The sequence below is a fragment of the Theropithecus gelada genome, chromosome 10 (assembly GCF_003255815.1).
Source record: "Theropithecus gelada isolate Dixy chromosome 10, Tgel_1.0, whole genome shotgun sequence".
NCBI classification, from domain to species: Eukaryota; Metazoa; Chordata; class Mammalia; order Primates; family Cercopithecidae; genus Theropithecus; species Theropithecus gelada.
The window spans coordinates 5358663-5385158 of NC_037678.1; the positions used below are offsets into that span (position 1 = coordinate 5358663).

The 26496-nt window shown below is 53.3% G+C and overlaps 1 protein-coding gene across 3 annotated transcripts in view; it reads left to right on the top strand.

Moving 5' to 3' along the window:
* The window catches only part of KIAA0930 (KIAA0930 ortholog), a 47317-nt gene that overhangs the window by 530 nt on the left and 20291 nt on the right, over window positions 1-26496 (top strand). Inside the window, exon 2 of one of the 3 annotated variants that reach the window (XM_025399422.1) lies at window positions 107-212. In XM_025399422.1, the coding sequence (XP_025255207.1) occupies window positions 149-212 (64 nt within the window). In that variant the 5' untranslated portion in view covers window positions 107-148. Of the gene's footprint in view, window positions 1-6; window positions 213-25808; window positions 25991-26496 lie in introns of those variants that run through there. The other 2 variants (XM_025399421.1, XM_025399423.1) reach the window with 2 other exon arrangements.

The window sequence follows — 26496 nt, forward strand, 5'->3', positions numbered from 1 at the left end:
GGGGCCCGGCATGGCCTCCGCGCGGCCGCCGGGCCGGGCCTGCGCCTCGGCGTCCGCGCCCGCGGGGCTCCGGGCCGGGCCGCCCGCCCTCCCCGCCGCCCCCGAGCCTGCGGGCGGCGCCGAGGCCGAGGAGCGCTCGCTGCAGCACATGCTCCGTGCCATAGCGGAGGAGCGCGGCCGCCTTAGCCTGCGCCGCGAGGTCTGCGGCCTCGGTGAGTGGGGCCTGGGGGCGAGGTCGGGCCGGGGGAGGTGAGCGTCTCCGGGGCCGCCTCTGCGCGTCCGTGTCTCTGTGCGCCCCGCGCGTCTCTGTCTCTGCGCGGGTGTCGTGGTCTCTGGGTCTACCCGGGTGCCCTGTTTTCCTCCATGCGCCCCCCGCCCTGCGTCTGGGTCTGTCTCTGCTTTCTGTCGGACCAGCGCCCCGCACCCCTGTGCCCGGGTCTCATTCGGCGTTTCCCCCTGTCAGTCCGTCCGGGTGTCTCTCTCATCTCCCTCCTTCCTCTTCGTGCCTCTGCGGGTGTTCTTCCTTCTCCAGGAAGCCCGCCCCGGGCCTTCAGCACGGCGGCAGGGAGTGTGGGCGTGGGATCTGGGTACACCCGTAGCCCAGCGCTGCAGGGCCGGGCCCTCGTGGGCTCTGGGTGGACCTCCCTGCGAACGTGCCCTGGCCACTGTCTCCTGCTTCCCGAAGCCTTTGTCTTTCCGCACCCGCCGGGCGCTCTCATCCCTTAGCTGTAATCCAAGGACCTGTTGGGCAGTGGCCCTCCGAACCCGCCCGCTTGGCTGAGGGGCAAGGCCTGCTGCCTCTCGGTGTGATTCTGGGCTTAAGTCATGGATCTGCTGGGGGGCGTGGGGTGGGGGTGCCTCGTATTGTTTGGAAGGGCCTGGGACTGCAGGTGTGGGTGGGGTCTCCCAGCCAGTGAGGTAATCCATTACTGATAGATCGTGCCCAGACTCAAGCCCAGGAGAAGCCCCCTCTTTTGTCGTCTCAGGTTCGTCATTTTCTCCATGGAAAAGACCCCTCCCTCCTCCGTGCTGGGAATGACTTCATACCACATTGTCAGCCACCCCCCACCCTACCCCCAGGCTAGGCTGGGGATTTCTGAGGGGGTGACAGCACTGCTGAGTAGGGAATGTCAGCCTTCCAGATTCACCCCGTGGCCCCTTCATTCACCTTCATTGGGGAAACTGAGTCCCAGAGAACAAATGCATCCCCCTAAGGTCACACAGCCGCCGGGACATGGCAGTCCCAGGCATTCAGAGCCCCTCAGCAGGCCACACCCTGGAGGCTGGAGTGGGGAGAGGAAGTAAATTTGAATCCCTTTTGTAGGAGGCAGGCTTAGCATGAGAGGCTTCCCAGTGAGCAAGCCCCAGCCTAGCCTGCCTAGGGGGAGCTTTCCTTATGGAGGGGTGGGGGTGGGGGGTGCTTATGAAGTGAAACGGACAAGAAGAACTTCAATGGTTGACAAGGTTTCAGTGGTTTCTTTCTGAAAGGTGTCAAGATTTACTTATGAGCAGAAATTGGAGCACGCTCATTAATTCATTCTGCAAACATTCATTGAGCACCTACTGTGTGCCACCCTGGCAGGCCCACCTGTCACCTGGCACCGAATATCTGAGCTGGGATGCGTCTGAGGGACCATCTGCTGCAGGCCACTTGGCCCTGTTTGCCCAGCAGCTGCAAACAGTCCCTCCCCACTCCCCTGTCCACACACACCTACTGTCCTCTGACCACCTTTACTTGTGAGCATCTTCTCTCCTCTTGTAGACAACCCCTCCCTCAAGGAGGCTACAGGGCCATTCCCAGAACAGTGAACGGTGAAAATGGCACCTAGCATTTACTGAGCACTTACTATGTGCCGGGTGCTTTCCTCATGCTGCAAATTTAATCCTGATACAATATTGACTTTGCCAGGGAGCAGTATTATCTCCATATCAGCGATGAAGAGTCTGAGGGCTCCTCTCCCGGCCTCCAGGCCTCCCACACGTGCGAGGTCTCCCTTCTTCCCCTACTGCTGAACTCAGTCCCTGCAGGGCTCTGAAGCACTGCACTTTACACCTGCTGTTTTCTCTGCGGGGAAAGCCGCCCCTACTCATGTGCCCCACAAGCGTCTCTAGGTTTTCCTTTAAGTCTCAGCTCCAATGCTGCCTCTCTGGGAACCCTTTCCAAATCCCAGGCGCACAGTCCTGTGCTGCCTGTGTTCTCTTTGTGCCAGGGACGTGTTTGTCGGGACAATCAGGACGACTGTGGCCTTGTCATGGTCTGTGTGCTGTCTTCCCAGTTAGCACGTGAGGCCCTCAAAGGCATTACCCAGTCTGATTCGTCTTGGTGCCCAGCATGGGGCACATACGGAGCAGGTGCCCAGTAAACACATAGTGAACAAGTGAGAAAATTATCTGGACTGGCAGATGAAGGGCGTGGAGGGCCACAGAGATGGGAATCTTAACTTCTTAGAAGGGCTCATTTTTGGCCGGGCACGGTGGCTCACGCCTGTAATCCCAACACTTTGGGAGGCCGAGGCGGGCGGATCATGAGGTCAGGAGCTCGAGACCAGCCTGGCTAACATGGTGAAACCCCACCTCTACTAAAAATACAAAAAAAAAATCAGCCTGGCATGGTGGCGGGCACCTATAGTCCCAGCTATTCAGGAGGCTGAGGCAGGAGAATGGCGTGAACCCAGGAGGCGGAGGTTGCAGTGAGCCGAGATCGCACCGCTGCACTCCAACCTGGGAGACAGAGTGAGACTGTTTCAAAAAAAAAAAAAGGTCGTATTTTTCAGATGAGAGATTATCATGATGTTCAGTGAGGGATGAGCTTACTAGGAACTTGATGCCCAGAGTGGAGCAGAGCGCACCTCTCACCTCTCACCTCTCAGGTGTGAGTCCTGAGAGGAGCCAGAACACCAGCTCCGGAGCACTTCTGCATCCTCGGAATCATCAACACGCGCAAGTTGTGGGGGTAGGGTTGTGTTTGATCATCTCCACTTCACGTCTCTAGGAGCCTGTTAGATGTATGAATGAATTTAAATCTCCCAGGTTTTTGTTGTTGTTTAGCGAAAGCTTGGGTTATTCAAAACTCTGCCGTGTCCTCTGAGATTGTTTTGAAGGTGTCAAGGGAGCCTCAGGTGGAGACGCTGGGCTTTGGTTGAGTGGTTGTCATTCTCGGAGTCAGTGTCTATGAGATGGGACAAAGCTCCTGGCCCTCCCCACTCAGGGATCATCACTCAGCTCTCGTGATGAAAGGCACCTTGTAGATTCACACCTGGCTTTCGAGGCTTGTCTGTGGCAGCCTCTGCAGTAGAAGGGGACTTGAGCACTTGGTCTGTACTGAGAGGGGGCAGGAGTGTTGGGCCCTGATCCCTGCCTTGTGGGAGGGCACAGTCCATGGGGGAGACAGCCAGGAGCACAGGTCACTGTTAGCTGAAGTACAAACCCTGCTGGAAGCAGCTGGGGCTACGGCTGCCTGGAGCAAGATTTTGGTGTTGCATCCACAGGACACTGCTCGTGACTCCAGGTCACAGATAAGCCAGGTGATTCAGGACCCAGGTGTGCGATGCAGACGTTTGGACCGAAGGGGGACAAACCCTGCCACTTCCTCCTGGGCCCTGGACCTCCGCCCAAGCACGCAGGCCCCCTTTCAACAGGGGCAGCCCACCCGACAGTTGGTCAGGCGATGTGGGCGCGACCTGGGCCCAAGACCTGGTATGAGTCCTGAGAGGTGCCGTGAGCAGGTGGGGCCCACATCCGGCTGCTTGTTTCTGCGCCCTGCCTCAGCTGAGCATTTTTGGAGCAATTTGTGCCTGGCATTTGGGGCTAACCCCCTTTTAGGTGGCCTGGGGGATTCTCCCTGTGTCGAGTGCTGCAGAGAAGGGGCGTTTTATGTTCATTCTTTCCTTTTGTCTTTGGAGTAATCCCATGGGTTGTGTGGCAGCCTGGCCACAGTGGATGGAGGCAGGGCCCCAGTGGAGCTGTGAGCTCTTAGCCAGAGGCCGCAGAGAATGGAACCACCAGCATGGCCCATGGGAGGGGTTTGTGGACAGCACAGTCTTCAAGCAGGGCTGAGGCTGGGTGGGCTTGTGTGGATGGAGGAGCAGAAGCTCACGTGGCTCTAAGCGGGGCTGTGGAAGTCGAGGCTGGAGTACTCCCTGGCTGAGAACTTGGTGTTTCCCAGCTCTGGCCTCGGAGAGCCCTGCAGGTGTGATTTGTGGAGCGGCTGCACGGGAGGGGCCCCCAGTGCAGAGGATGCTGCGTGCCTGCCGCGAGCCAATGCCTGACACCTGCCGCGTTGCCTTCAGCCCCGCTCCCGGAGAGGTGGGTTCTGTCCTGACCTCATTTTGCAGGTGAGGAAGCTGAGCTTCAGAGTGGGGAGGGATGCACCCACAGCCACGTGGCTGGCAGGTGGCAGGCTGCCATTCCAGCTGAGGCCTGTCATATGCAAACAGCCGTCCCAGAAGGGTTCGTGGAATGGGCCCGAGGAGTGAGGGAGACGGCCTTGCCTCTATGCTGAACACCTGTGTGTGCTGTGCCCCCTTCACCTCCCCCAACCCCCATCACTTTGCTAGGCCAGGTGTAGCTGGGCATAAGTGATGGGGGCTGGGGGGCCTTTCGTGGGAGGTGCTGCTGGAAAGGAAGACTGAGCCCTGGCTAAGCACTCCAGCCCTCGGGCCTCAGTGTCCTCATCTGTAGACTGGAGACCACAGACTCTCTAGGGACTTGGGGATTGTATGAGAGAAGTGACGGGGTAAATGAGACATGGCAGGTACAGGCTCAGCACAAACCCCTGGCGTGGAGTCGGGCGCAGTCCAGGCTGCTGTTGTCATCCGGGATACAAAGCACCTGGCCCAGTGCCTGCACGTGGAATTAGGGTTGTATTTGTACCCTGACGCTCCGGCTGCTTTGAGTCAATGCGGAAGGTCTCCCTGGGCTCCTTGGGGCCCTCCAACCCCAAGGCAGTCAGAGCTGGTTGTGGGCCAGCACAGTGGGGAGGAAGTGTGGCCGTGTGGCATGGCAGCGGAGCCTCTTTCGGTTCCTGGGCCTATTTTAAGGGTTGTGGGTTCCGGCCTCTACCCGTTCCTGGGGTTGGAGCAGCCCGGGAGGCCCTCTCCTGAGGCTGAGACTCTGTGTCCTTTCGGGGGGAACCTGAGGACGCTGGACCTCACACTTTAAAGAGGCCGAGGACCACAGCTGCGCGGACGTCTCTGCAGTGGCCGCGTGGGCACCACTGGCCCGGGTGAGAATGCTGTGCTGCCCTGCTCTGGGCCTTGGGAGTCATTCCCGCCCCTGGCTTCCAGCCTTCTGCAGAGAACTTCCACGGCATGAGCCGTTCCCTCACTGTCCTGGGTCTCCTTGCCGCCTCCATCGAGCTGGGGAGGCTCGTATCGGCCGCACCACTAGGCTGCTGTAAAGAAGCCCTGAGCAGGAGACTTGTTAAACATCCTCAGATTTCCCAAATTTTTTTCTGATTAAAGTTACATGCACGTTACAGAAACTGGAAAATAAGAGGAAACAATTATTCCTATTTCCAATGACCCAGAGACACACTATTAACTTTGCAAAGTCCTGCCCGCTGGTCTTTCCAGAGGTTTTTAGAAGAGTACTTGATCCTCTATACAGGTTTCTTAATCACGCTTTTTCATTTAAAGTTCCTAAAACATTTCCCATGTTCTGACTCTAAACAGTAAATGACTGCTCCGGAGTTGGGTGGGCATGCCATGGTTTACTTAATTGGTCTCATGTGGTTGGAAGCATAGCTGGGATCCAGTTTTCACTGTTATAAATAACTTGCAGCAAAGCTTTTTCTACGTGCAAAGGTGTCTGTATTTGGATTATGTCTTTAAGCTGGCAACCTGGGAGGCCATTTCTTGGAAGCTGCTGTCTGACCCCCAAGGGCAGGGGCAGGACCATAGGTGGTAGATGGGTGTTTACAGGGCTTAAGGAGAACCCTTTAAGATAGCTTGTGGACTAGGAAGGAAGGTGAGCCGCAGCAGGTAGTGACGGGCGTCTCTGCCGAGGGCATGCAAGGAGCTGAGAAAGGACCCAGCCTCAGACTAGACTTTGGGCCCATGCCTTGCCAGTCTGTGATCCTCCAACCTCGTCTTCTCCCCCGAGAGCTCTCCCCCTGGTGTTTCAGGCTTGTCTTCCCAGAGCAGGAAGCAGAGGTGCCCTCTTCCCCATCGGAGGACCGTGAGGCCTGGGAGCTGAGCCCTGAGCACAGGCCGGGCCAGCTCCCCAACTGCACCCACACACTCACTGACCTTCCACTCCCGGTCACCCCTCACTCCGGGCCACCCCAGCTTGCTGGGGCCTCGGAGATAATAGAGATGTTTGCCCCTCAGGGTCAGTACACGTGCCCGGCTTGTGCCGCGGCCCCTGCGTCTCAGAATTCAACCAGCCTCTCCCTGTCACTGCTACAGACAGGAGCTCTGCAAGCCCCAGTCCAGGCTCTCCCCGCTAGGGGTTCTGTGGGGCCTGGGGAAGCCCTGGTACATAGCAGCAGCCCTAGCCCCGCTCTTCTGTCCTCTGGAGGCCCTTATGCCTCTGGGCCTCCAATCCTTCCTGCACGCAGTGCTGGGCTAGGCAGGGCCAAGCGGGATTTGTAAACAATACGTCATCTAATCTCATAACCCCCGTCAGGTGGGAGTTAGCCCGAGTCTTATAGGGAAGAAGCGGAGGCTCAGAGGGTTGGGTAGACCTTCCGTCGGTCATTTCCAGCAGCTTGGGTCTGGTGCACTCAGCTTCCTAAGAGGGCAGAGCTCGATGCCCATCACCCAAACCCGGCTGTCCTGCCCACCCTCCCAGCGTTCTGAGAGCAGCCACGAGGTCCCCTGGTAAGTCAGAATCCGGTGAAGGTCCTGCCACCCAGGTGGGCACCAGGGCTGTTCTGCAGCTGACTTTGAAGCGTGTTTTGACTGGATGTGATTTCCCAGACGTCCCAGGTGATGTCTGCCTCTGGGCCCTTATGGCTGCGGCTCCTGGGCTAAGGGGACCTTTCCCATCCAGGCCTACCGACCCCTCGGAAGTGGGGCTGCATGCCCTGCGTGGCCTGTGCTGGGGAACTCGACCCAGCACCTGTGCTTACTTGTTCCACTTGAACCTCAGCCTCCACTCCTTGGAACACCCCGCCTGCCCCAGTCTACCCACTCTGTACCACACCGTGTCCAGAGCACAGAACCCTGGGGAACTTTAACACAAAATGCCCACTCCTTCCCCCGACCTGGGCATCCGAATGAAAGTCCTCCGGGGGATCCTGGAGCCTGTGGTGTAATTCATTCCGTGTCTGGCTGTGTCAGCCGGGGTTGGTGGCCACTGGGCTGTTTACCACCTCTGCCCCCATTTGATAGATGGGGCTGCCGAGGCTCAGAAGCAGGAGAGGACTGGCTGTGATGCCTTCCTCCACCCTCCTGACTTGGCCTGCTTCCAGCCACCTGTCCTTGGACCTGCCTAAGCCCCAACAGCACGAACCTTAATGTCATCGACTTTGATACCTGGCAGGGGGTGGGTGGGAAAATAAATGCTCCACAGGGTCCCTTCCTCACCCCCAGAGACACCTGTGCCCATGAGTCAAAGCCGAACTCTGCACATCAGGGAGACGGAGGCTGAGGTCAAGTACAGAGCCCTGGCTCAGCCCCACCACATGGAGAGGCAGAGGGCCAGCCTCCTCTGGAGCCGGTCCCTGCCCGGCCCACTCTGCAGGATGGGCATTCTCCTGGGAGAAGATCTGACTCCGGGCTTCCTGTGCCTGATGAGATCGATCCTCCCAAGGTAGGGGAGCAGTTTGCTCCCAGTGTCCCAGTTTCGGCTCAGGCAGCAGAACGCCCTCTGGGTCACAGCCCGTCCTGGGGGAGCTGGGATGGAGAGAACGTCCCAGAATTCAACCAGCCTAGCCCTATCCCTGACACAGACAGGTAGGGGAGACTCAGAGTGGACCCTGACTGGCTCAAACAGGGTGACGAATCGGGAGGGCTGGCTGCCTGATCTCACCAGTGCTGCCTGTTGCCCCGTGGTGCAGGTGAGGAACGACAGGCAGAGTTCCCTCACTCCACGTGTCCGTTATCTTTTTTTTTTTTTTTTTTTTTCTTTTGAGACGGAGTCTCGCTCTGTCACCCAGGCTGGAGTGCAGTGGCGCGATCTCGGCTCACTGCAAGCTCCGCCTCCTGGGTTCATGCCATTCTCCTGCCTCAGCCTCCTGAGTAGCTGGGACTACAGGCGCCTGCCACCGCGCCCGGCTAATTTTTTGTATTTTTAGTAGAGACGGGGTTTCACCGTGGTCTCGATCTCCTGACCTTGTGATCCGCCCGCCTCGGCCTCCCAAAGTGCTGGGATTACAGGCGTGAGCCACCACGCCCAGCCACGTGTCCGTTATCTTTAATGTAAAAATGCTTTGTATTGGGATGTCCTTTGAATCTTGAAAAATGCTTTTCACACTTGGAGCAACACTTAGGGCAGAGAAAGGGAGAAGAGCAGAATACAAGTCCACATGTTATGAAGTGTGTGGATTATCCATGTAATTATGATAGAGAAGTGCTGCCCTGCACACCCTCGTGTGTCCTCAGAGCAGTGCTGAGCAGAAGGCAGGAGGGGTGTTGTCCCGTTTACAGAGGGGGGACCGGGCCTCAGAGTGATAGGCGGACCTGGGGTGAGGTGGCCCTGGACTGGGCTTCTGCCTTCTAGTTCTTTCTGAAACCTTGCTTCATAGGCAACAACAGCCAATCAAGACCCTTCTTACATTCTCTGCAGTTTTTGCCCCGTCTGAGTGTACATTTTTATATATTTGTAGTCACCATTGTGTCATTCATGGAGGTCATATGTCTGGAGCCCTGGAAATGCAGTGCTGAATGAGGGTTGATCTGACTCCTGGGAGCCTGGCGCTCACTGGGGAGCGGGTGGTGGCAGGCTGGTGCAGGCTGATCGTTCGTGCCTCTGGCTTCCCGCCCCTGCCTCTGTATCCTGCTCACACACATCGCTGGGACCAGCCCAGACATCCCTCGGATCTCCAGGCCCCACTGCCAGTGTAGGAGATGAAAAATGTCTTTCTTCCCACCTTAGGTTCAGGGCTGAGGTTCCTATAACAAAAGGCAGACAAGAGAAAAGTGTAATTTAGTATAAGTTTTACATGATACAGGAGCCTTCATAAGGAAATGAAGATCCAAAGAAATGGGCTCAACCTGTGTATTTTCTTTTTTTTTCTTTTTTTGAGATGGAGTCTTGTTCTGTTGCCCAGGCTGGAGTGCAGTGGTGCAATCTCGGCTCACTGCAACCTCTGCCTCCTGGGTTCAAGCGATTCTCCTGCCTCAGCTTCCTATGTCTGCCAGGCATATAGTCCAAGACCCTCGGTGACCTGCCCCAGCTGACCCCCTGTGCCCCAGCCATAAGACGTTGGAGGGGGTTTCCCGAGGACCCCTCCACATGCTGCTTGGAATCACCCTCCTCACCCCGTTGTTGGCGGAGGGGGGTGGTCCTCAGCTCTCGTCTCTAGGGCCCTTCTGTGGCCTCCTCCTGACCCATTGGTGGAATCGGCCACCGCTCCGCTTGTTCTTGGTGGCACCTGTTGATTCCTGCCCCAGTGCTGTGACTCTACATAGCCCCCCGTGTGTGGCTCCTGTCCCTCTCCCACCTGAGCTCCCCTCCAGGGCTCCGGCTCTTCGTCCCTTGCGCCAGCTCAGAGTAGATGGATGCCTGGGCGCAGGCCCCTGGGAGTGACGGGGGAGCTGCCTAGGGGCGCGTGTGGTGGTGGGAGGGTGGAGAGGGATCTTTCGGGTGAAGAGGTGATCATTTGTTGGGGAACTGGTCCTTGAGCGAGGCATTGCCCACACAGGGCCCCCGCCTGAGCAGAGGCGGCAGGAAAAGGGCAACAAAGGTTCGAACAGTGATTTGCAGAGCCGCTTCAGGGAAGTCCCTGTAGCCCTCTGGGCTCCGTTCCCCGTTGCAGAGTAGGACTGCTTGCTGCTCTGTCTCTACCTGGGGAGGGAGTGAGGGTCAGACCTACAGCCTCAGAGCATGTCATGGAGACTGCCTGTGACAGGTGGCAGAGCTGTGCCTCAGTTTCCTTTTATTACGTAGGGAGAAGAAGGTGGACCTGGTCACTGCTCACAGCCAAGGTCCTGGGACACATGTTCACTGGTCCACACTCTTAACCACTTGAAACCAAGCCACTTGTAAAAAGCACTGTGGACAGGCAGGACCAGCTGCTCAGGGAGGGGGACGCTGTGTGTGCTGGGGTTCGGAGACATCAGAAGTGAAGGAAGTAAGACAAGCAAGAAGAATCACACCCCACTCTGGCCCCACAAAATGGAAATCGGAACCCTGTCATCCCACAACCCTGTGAACTGTGACTTCACCCTTTGGGTCGTAGGTTTCCTCCCCCAAACCCCCAGCTCTGTCTGCAGGTCCCTCCTGCCGGCCCATGGACTGTCTCCATTGGCCGGTGCTGACCTGGGCCATCCCTGAGACCGCGCGCCTACCAGGGGTGTGGGGGTCTAGGATTCCAGATTTATCCTGACCCTGGGAGGAGGGAGCTGCCCCTGCACACAGTGGGAGCTCGTGAGCTGCTGCTCAGCTCCCAGGAGCGCTCTCCCTGCAGCAAACCCGGATGAATCAGCCCCAGCCGGAGCTGCTGCTGCTTTAGGGTGCAGGGATGAGGTCATCTCTGTCAGGCTGCGACAAGAAGGCACTGCGTCCAGGATCCTTCCCTGTAGTTCAGCGGGGCCCATTCTCTCCCAGGGACACTTGGAGCCAGAGCAAGTTCCGTCGCCTTTACAGAGGGGATTTCATTTCCTCAAGCATTGTATTGGCAGCATTTCATTCCAGTGACAGCCCAGTGACGAGAGGGGTGTTGTCCCTGTTGGTGGAGGGAGACAATGGGACTCAGGCCACAGCACTTCTGCAGGGTCCCATAGCAGCAGGGGATGTTGGACCTAATTCTCCTGGATTCCAGGCTGGCCCCGCCTTTCTCCAGGGAAGGGCACTTGATGCCCTTTTTTTCTGGGTGGGCCTGTCCTGGCATAGTGTACGAGGCAGAGCCCACCCCCCTGGTTTTCACAATGAAGGGGGTCTCAGAAGTCAGAGTAGAGGAGGGCTAGGAATGCGGGTTGGTGTGGGAGTGGGTATTTCTGAGGAGGACGCTGCCTGCAGAGAGCATCAGATTGAGCAGGGGGCTGAGACCCCTGGGAAGGCAGAGCCGCAGAAGCGTCCAGAAGGTGCCTTGTGTCCTTTTCCTGTGTGGTGTGTCATCACCTTGCACCTAGTACACGTGGGCCTGCACACTGAGCGCCTGCCATGGGCCGAGTGTTGGGCACAGGGGCGGGTGGCACTGGGCAGATGGGTCCAGGTGTGTGCCTGGCTCCTGGCTCAGGGCCCGGTCACGGAGTGGGGAGTGGAGGGGTGAGGAGGCGGCTGAAGCACGTGGCCTGAGTTCCTCCGCCAGGGTTTGGCGTCTCCGCAGGTATCATGAGCTGGGGGCGTGGGTCAGCCTCAAGGTTCAAGGGTTCTGGGACTTCCTTGTGCCACAGAGCATGCTGGCATGGAGGTGGGAGGAGGTGGAATGATGACTGGGCGGTGGCCGGGTGACCTCAAGCCCAGGCAGTGGAGGAGAGGGCGGGGAAGCTGGCAGCGCTGGCTCCTGGCTGAGATGGGGCACCTTTGCCTGAGGATCAGGAGAGGCCTGAGAAGTTACTCAGGAAGTGGTCAGCCGGTTGCGTAGGAGGCGGTTTTCTGTGTCGAGCAGTCAGTGAGTTAGGAGCTTGGATAAGGCCCACGTGAGGATGATCTCACAGAAGACGGGAATTTGAATCTGGAGCCACTGTTTCGGCTTGATGATTGTGCTTAGGAGATATTGAAACTGGAAACAGCTGTGGGGTGCGGGGGCGGCAGGTGCGGTGGTCACAGGAGGTGGGGGGGGATTGTGGAAATTGCTGCTTGGAGGAGGATAAAGGACACTTTATGGGAGCCCCAATCCAGCGGGAGCCTCCACCCCATACAAGGCGCCTTAAGGTCAGGGTTTATTCTCCCCTGTCCCCCAGGACCTCACACAGTGCCTGGGGCAGAGCAGGCCGGTGGAACTGGATATGAAGCCCAGCTCCCACAAGCTTGCCAGGTACCCAGACTTAAAGACCTTGGTTTCCTTAACTGTAAAATTGCTATTAGGCGGTCACAGATGTGGCCTAGGGATTGTGAAAGCACTTTGAGTATTTCACAACGTCGTGCAAGTCTAAGACGGGCCGATGAATAAAGTTCTGCCTGCCAGCAGCTGGGGGTGAGTGGAGAGGCTGCTGCGTGTTCTCTGAGCGCACTGAGGACGGGGCTCGGCATGTCCTGTGCATGTCCTGTGTTTGTCGTCGTTCACTGGCTCCCTGTGGTGGATACTGCCCTGCACTGGGCCCCCGACGCCCTGCCAGCAGGGGGCTTTGTATGGGTGGGGAGGAGCCCTCGGGACAGGTAGTTAGGAACCAGTGTGACAAGTCTGCAGTGTGGAGCTGGGAGCATGGCTCTGCAGGCAGGTGGTACTGTGGCCTGGCCCTGACCCATGCCAGCGGAGCGACTGCAGACCAGGTGCTCAGGCCTTGAGTCCCAAGTTCCTCATCAGGTAAATGAAGGGAATTATTCTTACCTGTCAGGATCTTTGTGAAGATCAAGTGAGGCAACGGGGTCAGGCGCGCGTGGCACAAGCAGCACTCAGGATGCCTTGCAAGGGCCCTATCTGGGTCAGGGAAGGCTGGTGCTGGGGTGGGGTGGTAAGGAAGGCACCCCTAGGGGGTGACTGTGGAGGTGGCCACTGAGCTGACTTGCACAGGCCAAGTTGGAATGGGCGCCGTGCCTGTGTCCTGTGCCCTGTGGTGTGGTCGAGACCTGATGAGAGGGAGCGAGGCCTTCCGGGGGGATGCAGGGTGTTTGGTCAGGGAAGAAGGGCCGAGGCTGACTGGAACATTGGGGACCACACGGCAGAGGGCGGGGGCTGCCTGGAGAGCCTGGCTTGCCTGGTAAGGGAGCCTGGACTTCTTCCAGAGGAAGATGTGGAACTAGGCAGGGGTTTTAGGCACGCACAGTGGAGAGCCCACGCTTCCCTTTGGTCAGAGGAGAGGACATGGCACTGCTCACGTGGGGACCCAGTGGTCCAGCTCTCCTCCTCCGAGTGCCTCGGGCAGCTGGGGCCTCCCTGGACGGTGCCTTTGTTTGCTGTGCCCCGAGGGAGGGAGGCCCTTAGCTAGAGAGGCTCTGGGAGAGGCTCTGCGAGGCACGAGTGGATGAAAGGCCTATTGAGGGGCCACAGAAGCCCATTCAGCCGGCCCTGGCTGCCTGAGTGCGGAGGCTTCCAGAGGGCCAAGGGCCGCCTGGACTCTCCCCAAAGAGGCCAGTTGACCCCCACCTTTAGACCGTGGCCAGGGCCAAGTGGAGTCTGTTGCTGAGCCCCGTGTTCTCTGGAGAGGACCTTCTCCAGGCCCTTGACCCAGACAGTTCCGGGACAGGCACCCGGCATCTGCAGGCCGCCCCACGCAGAGATGCCTTCTCAGCCCCCTCCCCACCAAACGCTTCAGGGGTCCCCAGCCCTCTGGGGATAACGCAGAACCGCTGACCCAGGGAAAAGGGCCCGGCCCCCGCAGCTCTGCTTCCCACTCCGCTTCCTCGGCCTCAGGGCCGCTCCACCATCCCGGGCTCCCTCGTCTTCCCTGCAGGGGAGTGTTGACTGCTCTCCACCTTTGCCTGCTTGATTCCTAGTTTTCCTGGAGTCCCCAGCCGACTGGAATTCCCTGTCCAGCCACCGCCTTCCCCTGCTGGCCCCTGCCACAGCTACCATCTCACTCCTCACTGTGTTACTTATGAATACGTCCTGCTTCCGCCGAAGCTCGCCGGGGCGGGGACCACATGAGACCAGACTAACTGATGTGAGGACGAGTGGGTTCAAGCACCAGCTCCAAGCAGCCGTGGGAGCCAGGCAGTCTCTCCCTCCTGCCACGTCCTCATTTGTAAAATAAAATCTGCTTCAGTTGTGAGATCAAGAGCGTCAGGCTCCAGTGTTTAGCACCGTGTCTGGCACCCAGGAAGCCCTGGGTGTATTTGTAAACATGCCGCAGAATATTTGTAAAACAGGACAAAGTTATTCTGGCCTCACTTTTTATTTATTTATTTATATTTTTGAGACGGAGTCTCGCTTTGTGGCCCAGGCTGGAGTGCAATGGCACGATCTCGGCTCATTGCAACCTCCGCCTCCCAGATTCACGCCATCCTCCTGCCTCAGCCTCCCGAGTAGCTGGGACTACAGGCGCCCGTCACCATGCCCAGCTAATTTTTTTATATTTTTACTAGAGACGAGGTTTCATCGTGTTAGCCAGGATGGTCTTGATCTCCTGACCTCGTGATCTGCACGCCTCAGCCTCCCAAAGTGCTGGGATTACAGGCGTGAGCCACTGCGCCCGGCTCTGGCCTCACTTTTTTTTGTCTTTTGTTTTGTTTGCAGGATGAGGATCTGTGCACTGCACCACTCTTAACCCTGCACTGTGGGCATGTTCGTGTAATTCCTTCAGGCTTTCCTCCTAGGCATTTTTAAAAATAGTTTCCTTCATTTAAGTATTCAGGTATAATTTTGTGTCCGGTTTTTTTCCTCCACCATGAGCGTTTTTCCAAATAACTGCATTGTTAAAAAATTTTGTTTACTTTTTGAATAGGTAAACATGCTCAGGGTACAAAATACAAAGGTTATGAGAAGATTCTTAATGAAAATACTGAGTCTCTTTTCTCCTCTATAGTTTCTCTCCCCAGAGGCCATGAGGATACTAGTAATGATGTAATAATACTTTCCCACCCTGGGTGCTGGCTCGGTGATGACCCTGGGTGCTTATCTGGTGCTGATCCTGGGTGCTGGCTCGGTGGTGACCCTGGGTGCTGGCTTAGTGCTGACTCTTGGTGCTCACCTGGTGCTGATCCTGGGTGCTGGCTCAGTGCTGACCCTGGGTGCTTATCTGGGGCTGATCCTGGGTGCTGGCTCAGTGCTGACCCTGGGTGCTTATGTGGGGCTGATCCTGGGTGCTGGCTCAGTGCTGACTCTGGGTGCTTATCTGGTGCTGATCCTAGGTCCTGGCTCGGTGTCAGCACAATTTTAAAGGCTTCACGTGGATGGACTAACTTAAATTCTCAACAACCCAGGAGGTAGATACCATTGTTACTGCCATTTTACAAGTCAGGAAACAGGCACCAAGAGGTTTGGATTTGTCTGTCACATGACCAGAACCGCTGGAGCCAGGATGGACCCTGACAATCTGGCTTCCTCACCTCCCTTCTCTTCCGCAGGCTCCAGCAAGCATGGGAGTCATCTTAAACGATTGGCTTTAATAGGAAAAACCTCTAATATTGGTCTGCTCTCCATTTTTCGCTTCATTTATCCTAGGGAATTTTCCTCTTTGGAACAGATAGAGTTGCTTCAATCTTTTTTAATTGCTGTGTAGTATTCTGTTCTGTGAATGTCTTATAGTTAGTTAATTTAGTTACTATCCCTATTGATAGGACAAGTCCAGTATTTTGCCAACAGTGCTGTAATACTTACAGAATTTTACGTAGGTGGTAGGTAGTGAGACCACAGGGAAAAATTCTCCTTGTGAGATCGCTGGGTCAGAGGTAAAATGCGTTTGTGATTTTGACCGTCTGATGTTTTTGGCAGTTTACGTCCCTACTGCAGGATATAAAGTCCCTGTTTCTCCACATCCTCTTTGACCTGAAGTCTTGTCAGGTATCTTGATCTTTGCAAATCTGATAGGTGGAAAATAGAATTTTGAAGCTTTAATTTACATTTCTCTAATTGTGTCAAGTTGAGCGTGTTTTTGTGTTCTAAAACCACTTATATTTCCTTCTGCTTTCCTTGCCGTTTTATTTTCTTATGCATTGTATATAATTTAGTATTCGTTAAAGAAATTGCCCTCGTTTAAGAGTTCCATCGGCTGGGCGCGGTGGCTCACGCCTGTAATCCCAGCACTTTGGGAGGCTGAGGCGGGTGGATCACCTGAGGTCAGGAGTTCGAGACCAGCCTCAACATGGAGAAACCCCGTCTCTACTAAAAATGCAAAATTAGCCAGGTGTGATGCTGCATGCCTGTAATTCCAGCTACTGAGAATTGCTTGAACCTGGGAGGTGGAGGTTGCGGTGAGCCAAGATCACGCCATTGCACTCCAGCCTGGGCAAAAGAGCGAAACTGCGTCTCAAAAAAAAAAAAAAAAGAGTTCCGTCTATGTTTCCAGTGTGGTATTTGTTTTTTGCTTTGTTTATGGTGGTAGTAGGGGTTGCTGGTTTTTTCCTATAGAAATTTTTAATTTTTGGCCAAGCCCAGTGGCTCATGCTTGTAATTCCAGCACTGTGGGAGGCCAAGGCGAGCTAATTGCTTGAGCTCAGGAGTTTGAGACCAGACTGGGCAACATAGTGAGACCTCATCTCTACAAAAAATACAAAAATTAGCCGGGTGTGGTGACATGTGCCAATAGTCCCAGCCACTCAGGAGACTGAAGTGGGAGGATCACTTGAGCTTGGGGAGGTCAAGGTTGCAGTGATTGTGCCACTGCACTCCAGCCTAGGTGACAGAGTGGGACCCTGTCTCAAATAAGAGACATTTTAAGTGTTTATGTAGTTTGATCATTCTTTTCCTTAATAGCTATTATATTCTCCTTAGAAAGGCTTCTCCCTCTCTGAGGGAATAAAAAATCCTCTCATGGTTTTTCTTTTTTATAGTTTTACTTTTAACATTAAAAGTTTTAATCTTTTTGGAATTTATTTTGGCTCGAGCAGGGACCCAACCTTATTCTTTTTCCTCAGCATACCATTTGTACCAAGACCAACTGTGGAAGAAGAATCTACATCCTATTGATTTGAAGTGCTGTCTTCATAAAAACTCTTGGACGGCCGGGCGCGGTGGCTCAAGCCTGTAATCCCAGCACTTTGGGAGGCCGAGACGGGCGGATCACGAGGTCAGGAGATCGAGACCATCCAGGCTAACACGGCGAAACCCCGTCTCTACTAAAAAATACAAAAAACTAGCCGGGCGAGGTGGCGGGCGCCTGTAGTCCCAGCTACTCTGGAGGCTGAGGCAGGAGAATGGCGTGAACCCGGGAGGCGGAGCTTGCAGTGAGCTGAGATCCGGCCACTGCACTCCAGCCTGGGTGACAGAGCGAGACTCCGTCTCATCAAAAAAAAAAAAAAAAAAAAAAAAAACTCTTGGCCAGGCGCAGTGGCTTATGCCTATAATCCCAGCACTTTGGGAGGCTGAGGCAGGCAGATCACCTGAGGTCAGGAGTTCGAGACCAGTCTGCTCACCATGGTGATACCCTGTCTCTACTAAAATAGAAAAATTAGCTGGGCATGGTTGCACATGCCTGTAATCCCAGCTACTCAGGAGGCTGAGACAGGAGAATCGCTTGAACCTGGGAGGCAAAGATTGTGCGCCAGATCATGCCACTGTACCCCAGCCCGGGCAACAAGAGTGAGACTCCATCTCAAAAAACTACAACAACAACAAACCCAAAAACTCAGTTATTGTGTGTTTGAGTTTTGTGTTTTTGCTTTCTCTTCTGTTCCATTGATCTGTCCAGTCATGTACTGATACCACCTTGCTTTCATTAATCATTTAATTCATTTATTCAATTAGCAAATATTTATTATGTCCTATATGCCAGAAGCCATTCTGGAAACCGAGTGTATAGCATTGAACAAAATGATCAAAGAGTGAAAAATAATGGTGTCTTCGTGGAGCTTAAGTTCTGGTAGGGCATCTGTGTGAAAACATACGTTGGCTTTGGTAGGACCGGTGTTGGCAAACTATACCCCAAATCCGGACTGTTTCCTGTTTCTGTAAAGAAATTTTTGTTGGAACATAGCCACGTCCATTTCTTTACGTATTGCCATGGCTGATTTTGTAGTTGAGACAGGACCCTGTGGTCTGCAAAGCTGAAGATATTTTCTCTCTGGACTTTCATGGAATTTGCCGACTCCTTTACTAGGGAAAGACTGAAAGTAAACAGAACAAATAGGCAAAATATATATTCGATATTGACAAGTGCTGTGGAGAAAAATCAAGCTGGAAGTGGGATAGGGCATATTGGGGATGGGATTTGCAACTTTAAATCAGTTGGTTTGGGAAGGCCTCTCTGAGAAGGAGGTGATATTTCAGTGAAGAGCCTGGGGGCAGGTCAGGAAATAAGCTTGGTGGAGGAACTTGAGCCATGCAGTGATGAGAACTGATTTGTGTTCTAACAATGGGCAGGGTGGAAATGCAGAGACCAGTGAGCAGGCAGTGATGGTGATATGGGCCGGGATGGTGACGCGTAGCACAGGGTGGAAGCAGTGTTTTGTGAGAAGTGGGGGCGCTGGAGGGGCTGGGCACAGTGGTTCACACCTATAATCCCAGCACTTAGGAAGGCCTAGGTGGGAGGATCGCTTGAGCCCAGGAGTTCAAGACCAGCCTGGGCAACATGGTGAAACTCTGCCTCTACAAAGAATACAAAACAGAACTGGGCGTGGTATTGCATGCCTGTAGTCCCAGCTACTTGGGAAAGTAAGGTGGGAGGATCGCTTGAGGCCAGGGGTGGAGGCTGCAGTGTGTCATGATCATAGCACTGTGCTCCAGCCTGGGCGACATAGACCCTGTCCCAAAATAAAATAATAAATATAAATCAGGAATGGGTGTTGAATTTGATTGAATGTTCTTCCAGCATCTATGGAGATAATCCTCTGTTATTTCTCTTTTGAGCTCTAAATATGAATATATTAATAGATTTTCTAATATTGGACTTTTTTTTTTTTTTTTTGAGACCGAGTCTCACTCTGTCACCCAGACTGGAGTGGCCCGATCTTGATCACTGCAACCTTCGCCTCCTGGGTTCAAGCAATTCTCCTGCCTTAACATCCCGAGTAGCTGGGATTATAGGCAAGTGCCACCACACCCGGCTAATTTTTTTGTATTTTTAGTAGAGACAGAGTTTCTTTTTTTTTTTTTGTTTTTTTTGAGACAGAGTCTCACTGTGTCTCCCAGGCTGGAGTGCAGTGGAGTGATCTCGGCTCACTGCAAGCTCCGCCTCCCGGGTTCACGCCATTCTCCCGCCTCAGCCTCCCAAGTAGCTGGGACTACAGGCGCCCGCCACCGTGCCCGGCTAATTTTTTGTATTTTTAGTAGAGACGGGGTTTCACCATGTTAGCCAGGATAGTCTCGATCTCCTGACCTCGTGATCCACCCGCCTCGGCCTCCCAAAGTGCTGGGATTACAGGCTTGAGCCACCGCGCCCGGCCATGGCATATATTTTTAAGAAGTTGCTGGATTCTTTTAAATGCTATATTTAAGATTTTTGTCTTGACATTCGTAAGTGAGATTAGCCTGTAATTTTCTGTGTATGTGGTCTTTGAAATCAATACTGTGCCTCCTTGTAAAAATGAGTTGGCATGTTTCTTAGGCTCTGAAGTTGGGTGAGTAGCCCTGAAGCTAGCTGTCTGTTTCCTGAAGATCTGATAGAATTGCTTTCCCAAAATCACTTCTTGGGCTGGGCGCAGTGGTTCATGCCTGTAATCCCAGCACTTTGGGAGGCCGAGGCAGGCGGATCACTTGAGCTCAGGCGCTAGAGACCAGCCTGGGCAACATGGTGAAACCTGTCTCTACCAAAAATACAAAAAGTAGCTGAGTGTCGTGGTGCATGTCTATGGTTCCAACTACTTAAGGAGGCTGAAACAGGAGGATGGCTTGAGCCCGGGAAATGGAGGTTGCAGTGAGCCAAGATCACGTGACAGCACTCCAGCCTGGGTAACATAGATTCCGTCTCAAAAAAAAAAAAAAAAAAAACCTCTTGGCCTGCTGGGCTAATGTACTTTTTTTGGGAGTAGTTCTTGGACATTTTTCTTTATAGAACAGAACCATCATTTTTAATCGCTGTAAACTATTTTAATTAGGGCTTTACCATAACTTGCTTAACTTGTGTGGTTTAATGGCGTAATCCTTTTCTAAAAAAGGGTTGGGGTGGGTTTCAAGGAGTGCCTCCTAAAGTCGAACTCGTGATTATTCCCAGGGTCTGGTTGGTGGGAAATATTCCAAGTTATCATAGTAACCAGAGTGGCAGTTGTCATTCATCGTTTCTAAGTGCGGGTTGTGCTGCTGAGCGCTGTGTAGGATCTCATTTGGTCTCCATGGTAACCGTAGGAGGCAGCTGTTCTAATTTTACTGATGAGGAAACGGAGGGTCGGAGAGGTTCAGTCACTTACCCACTTGGGCAGTGCATCACGAACGGGAATCAAGTCTGCTCTTGAACTCCAGTCTGACAAATTCTTCCTCCATCCCGTATAGTGATTGGACTCATGTGAAAGGCCTCAAAAGATAAAAGTTTCCCTTCTTTTTCAGTGTGCATCTGAAGAACCATCTCCGTGGGAAATAATTAAATCATGTTACATTGGCACTCGGCTGGGAAGTGGATCCCACAGCCCCTGTGCATGAAGCTTTTGTCCGAAGTTCTTCCAGGCATTCTTAGGCTATCCCAGGAAGACTTGGGGGTGCTTCAGGGCTCAGAGTGGCCCCTGTGAGCCCACTCCGCTGGGGACTTAGAAGTTGGGGGCGGGGGAAGGTTTGAAAGCCTGAGTTGCTTTCCTAGCTGTTCACCAGGTGACCCCTGGGTTCCCTCAGTTTCTGCATTTGTAACACAGCTGGGAGAATCCTCGTGCAGGGCCAGGGTAAGGATAAGGATGTGGGCTTATCCAGGAGAAGGATATGGGCTCTGTTGCAGGGGCTGGGTTTGAGTCTCAGCTCCTGAATACGCCTAATTTAGCCACTAGAGTCTCAAGTTTTGGCTGAAAATGAAAACTGAGGTTTGAAACTAAGCTGAGGTTGTCCCCACCTCATAAAGTTGCCCTGAGGATCGGAAAAGACAATGGGTGGAAGGGTTTTATAAACTGTAGGGTGGGCTGAGCGTGGTGGCTCACGCCTGTAATCCCAGCACTTTGGGAGGCTGAGGCAGGTGGATCACCTGAGGTCAGGAGTTTGAGACCAGCCTGGCCAACATAGTGAAACCCTCTCTCTACTAAAAGAAACAAAAAAATAAAATAAAATTAAATTAAAATAAAAAAAATTAGCTGGGTGTGATGGCGCATGCCTGTAATCCACCTACTCGGGAGACGGAGGTGGGAGAATCACCTGAACCTGGGAGGCCGGGGTTGCAGTGAGCCGAGATCGTGCCATTGCACTCCAGCCCGAGCGACAAGAGCGAGACTCCATCTCAAAAATAAATGAATGAATAAATAAGTAAACAAACTGTAGGGTGCAGGGCACATGTGAGCTGTCATCACATTTCTCGCTCCTGAAACTAGCACTGTTGAGCTGTTGGTGCTGGCATGTCACCCGTCCAGTGTCATGCAGAACTAGGAGGAGAACTAGTGGCAACTCAGAGGTGGCGGAAACTGCACTGGGGTGTGGACGGCCCAGGCTTAATGCTCACTTCCCACGCGCCCTCTTCCCTGCTCGTCCCTGGAGTCACTCGCCTGGAAAGGGCTCTGCCAGTTCTGGAGTTGGAAGAAAGTGACTGACTGACAGAAGCAGGTCACTCGCTTGAGGCAGGGGAGGCAGCCGGATTGCCAGAACTCCTAGCAAATATCAGTTTTCCCGGTCCAGGCCATTGCCATTATTCACGGATTCACCTACTCACTGAAATTTATTTGTGACCCCAGAATCAGTACTCATGGTACTTTCAGGTTAATGACTGACATTCATGGAGTGTCGAAAAATTCCTTACCTGACACACGTTTCCAGCTGAGGTCGGACAAGGCGATGCTGCATCTTCGTATGTCAGTCCTCACACTGTAAAGTAGTGTCCTTTTTGTGTCTAATTAGTGCCATGTCTTTTGCATTTTTTATGCTTTTTGTCAGTGATTTAAAATGGCCCTGGGCTGAGGTGCTGTCTAATCCCAGGCACGAGATGGCTGTGATGTACTTTTTGGAGAAAATACATGTGTTAGAGAAGCTTCGTTCAACATTGATTGTTGCTGGCCATGAGTTCAATGTTAGTGAATGAACTATATATTAAATATGGTGTCTTTTTTTTTTTTTTTTTTTAAATGGAGTCTCACTCTGTCTCCCGGGCTAGAGTGCAGTGGCGTGATTTTACCTCACTGCAACTTCCGCCTCCCAGGTTCAAGCGATTCTCCTGCCTTAGCCTCCCAAATAGCCGGGATTACGGCGCCCGCCACCACGCCTGGCTAATTTTTGTATTTTTAGTAGAGATGGGGTTTTGCTATTTTGGCCAGGCTGGTCTTTAACTCCTGACCTCAAGTAATCTGCCCGCCTTAGGCTTCCAAAGTGCTGGGATTACAGGCATGAGCCACCGCATCTGGCCTCAAATAAGGTGTCTTGAAAGAGAAACATACATAAAGCAAGGTTATGAATTGATCAGTTGCTGAAAATGTGATCAGAGGACCCTAACCTTGTATTTCCCCTAGGAGCCAGTGGGCTGGTATTGACTAATTCAGTGTTCACGGCTGCCTCAGATGAGGAGAATGGACAGTAATCTGGCTCCATAGGACCCCGGGAAGGAAGGCAGGCCCGCGGGCACAGAGCTGTCCGAGGTGCTACCACAGTGAGCCTGGCTCAGCTTTCGGGGGCCACATCTGCTTCCATAAGTCTCCACTGTGCTTGAGGGTGGGGAAGACCTGCAGCCCTGACTGGCAAGACAGTAGGGAGAAGGGACAGACAGAAGTCTGGAGATGAGGAGGCTCTGTGCTGGACTAGCAGCTCCCAGGGCTTGTGACCCAGGGGATTTCTTGCTTGGCAGGCCCTGGGAAAGGGTAAAGGGAGAAGGGGTTTGCTTGTGGGAGAAAGAGTCAGCAGTGACTTCACAGGCCAGCTGTACCTTGTGTGCTTATTCACAGTCAGTTACTGCACCGCGAGGCCAAAGGACACTGGAAGGTTTGGGATCCACTGACATCATCCAGGCAGGTCACACTGCTATGCTTGGTGTCAGTGTTTCTGACATGCAGGGCAGCAGAGCAGAGGGTCTCCAGCAGCCCACGTTGCAGCAGCTGGAGCTGAGCAGCTAGCAGAGTGCTTTCACTTCCAGCCAAGTCCTCACCTTGGATTCTGGGCGGGTGGCAGGTCAGAGGCCCATCTGACAGGTGGAATCACTGAGGGTCACAGGTTGGTTGAATGAACTGGCCACCTGCGTAGGGAGGGGTAGTGTCAGGACCTGAGCTCACGTGTGTTTGACTGCAGCTCCTAACATTGTACTGCGCCTCTGGGAATCAGAGCTATCCCTCCAGTCCCGACCTTTCCTGGCTCTTGGATGTGGAGTGTGTCTGTGTTTGCTCTTGGATGTGGAGTGTGTCTGTGTTGGCTCTTGGATGTGGAGTGTGTCTGTGTTCGCCTCCCTTCTTCCCTCTGAAGAGAGGGAATCTCTTCTCTCTCCACTCTCCCTGCTCCCTTTCTTAATGAGTCCTATGATATTAAAAGTTGTACATTCATGGGAAAAAGTAATCTCTTATGACTGAAAATATTAAGTCAAAACAAAACAAAAAAAAAGGAAAACATCACTCTGTTCAATTCATCCGCTCCTACCGTTCTGGTCTGTTTACCTCTAGTGTTTCCATGTGATTTATGGAGTTGTCATCAGTGTGTCTGCAACTTGGGGTTCTGCTTTTCCGCTAAACGTCGTATTACACATATTCCCGTGCATCTGCATGTCATCTTTATAGCCATCCTTTAAAAAGATGGGTGACGATTTGGGTGAATACATACGGCTTGCTTTACCTCGGGGAAATGCCAGGAACTGCAGGATGTTGTGTCCTTTCCTTTCGTCGTCTTCATCGTGGTTACTGCTGTTATTTTCTCTCATGAGTAACACCTGAAATGTTTTTGTGCAAAAGGCCTTTAATTGTGCACTCCGCCATAAGGTAGATGCATAGGAATGAGAAAGTGCTCATTAGCTTCTCACGTTTTATTCTCTAGCATATCGGAGAGTTCCAGTTCAGTGCACCCTTGCCAGCATCAGCTACGACTTAACAATTTTATTGGCATATAATTTATGTAAAATAAACTGCATATATGTAGATTGAACAGTTTGATAAGTTTTTATGTTTTTTAAATTAATTAACTTTTTGAGACAGGGTCTCGCTCTGTCACCCAGGCTGGAGTGCAGTGGCGCCATCTCGACTCACTGCAGCCTCTGCCTCCCAGGTTCAAGTGATTCTTGTGCCTCAGCCTCCTGAGTATCTGGGATTACAGGTGAGCACTACCACACCCGCCTAAGTTTTGTATTTTTAGTAGAGATGGGGGTTCACCATGTTGCTCAGGCTGGTCTTGAACTCCTGACCTCAAGTGATCCACCTGCCACGGCCTCCCAAAGTGCTGGGATTACAGGTGTGAGCCACCGCGCCTGGCCTAAATTTTATTTTTTAATACGCTTTTAGAGACAGAGTCTCATTCTGTCCCCCAGGTAGAAGTGCAGTGGTTCGATCATAGCTCACTGCAGCCTTGAACTCCTGGGCTCAAGGGATTCTCCCACCTCAGCCTCTGTAGTAGCTGGCACCACAGCCACGTGCCATCATGCCCAGCTAATTTTTATTTTTTTGTAGAGACAGGCTCTCACTACGTTGCCCAGGCTGACCTTGAACTCCTGGCCTAAAGCAATCCTTCCGCCTTGGCCTGTCGAAGTGCTGGAATTACAGGTGTGAGCTACCTCACCCGGCCAAGTGTGATGAGTGCTGATGGCCATACACACCTGTGAAACCAACGCCACAATCAAGACGCAGAACCTTTGAGGGCGGCCACCCATCTGCTTTAAGTCACTCCAGTTCTGCCTTCTCCGAAACATCACGTGGATGAGATCATACAGTAAATAGCTTTTTGTGCCTGCTTTCTTTTGCTCTGCAGGACAAGTTTGAGGTTTATCCGCGGTGTGGTGTGGATCACTAGTTTGTTTTTATCGTGACACGTGTGCATTCTCCTGGTCTGCAGTTTGGGGCCGTTATGAACAAAGATGCTGTGAACATTTGTGTGCCAGTCTCGGTGGACATGTGCTTCATTTCTCTTGGGCAGGTCCTAGGAGTGGCTAGTGGCTGGTTTTGTAAGTATATGTTTAACTCTGAGAATCTGGCAGTTTTCCTAAGGGCTATTGGGGTTTGATTTTGGTTTTTTTTTGTTGTTGTTGTTTGTTTTTTTGAGACAGTCTTGCTTTGTTGCCTAGGCTGGAGTGCAATGGTGCAAACTCGGTTCACTGCAACCTCTGCCTCCCGGGTTCAAGCAATTCTCCTGCCTCAGCCTCTAGAGTAGCTGGGACTACAGGCATCCATCACCATACTTGGCTTATTTATTGGTTTGTTTGTTTGTTTATTTTTTCTGAGATGGAGTCTTGCTCTGTTGCCGAAGCTGGAGTGCAATGGCGTGATCTTGGTTCACTGCAACCTCTTACCTCCCGGGTTCAAGTGATCCTCCCGCCTCAGCCTCTTGAGAAGCTGGGATTACAGGCACCCACCACCATACCCGGCTGATTTTTGTATTTTTAGCAAAGACGGGGTTTCACCATGTTGGCCAGGCTGGCCTTGAACTCCTGACCTCAGGTGATCCGCGCCCCCCTGCCCCAGCCTCCCAAAGTACTGGGATGATAGGCGTGAGCCTTAAAGAACAAATTTATTCTCTTATTCTGTTGGGCTCTAAAAGGAAACCAAAAGTGAAACAATGTTAAGAGGAGGTAACAAAGAATTGAATTTTATCCAGGAATAATCATAGCTCTTTGCTTAATTTTGCAAGGGTCTGTAGTAGGGTGACTTGGGCATTGCCTGTTGCAAAAACGCGGCAGGAATTTCAAAGCGACTCTGCAGACAGCATGCATGTGTGGTTCCCCAGGTCCTGTGAGCCTGGGAGGTCTTGCCAGTCCTGTGGGCTCTCCTGACCCTCACCCCTGGAGGCTGACAAGGCTTGCTGACCCAGACCCTCACCAGTGAAGCCTCCTTCTCTTTTCCTCCTTCTCACTGCCCTAGAGCCCAGGAGCCAGGCAGGGCATGGGCATGGGTGGGTAACACACTGTTGGGCTGAGGGCCGGGGGCCGGGGCTGGCTTCGAGTCCTGGTTCTTTGGTTCTTTGGTTAGTGGTGTAGCTGACATCAGCCAAGGCTGGGGTGTTCTGCGTTTGACTTGGCTGATGGCTGAGTCCTGGTCGGCCCACTGGTCTGTCTGTGAGGGCGAGAGAGGGTCCCAGCACCACTGGCCCTCAGGTTCCCCATCCCCAAGTGTCAGGATTAGTTCCTTCCAGCTAGACTAGTGCGGTCTAGTACCAGCACTAGATTGCACCGGTCAGTGAGGAAGACACACAACAAAAGCAGCCCTGGTTTAATCTACTGAGTTGATAAGAGGGAGCTTGGCAGCATATTTCGAAGTGTTGAATCCATCTAGAGAGGGGACAAACCCACCTATGTTGATCCTACTGTGTGCCCGTGGTCTTGGTTTGTCTGCAGGTGCCCCAAGGAACCTGTGGCTCAGAGCCCCCGCCCATTGTCCCGTCACCAGCAGCCGCGCTGG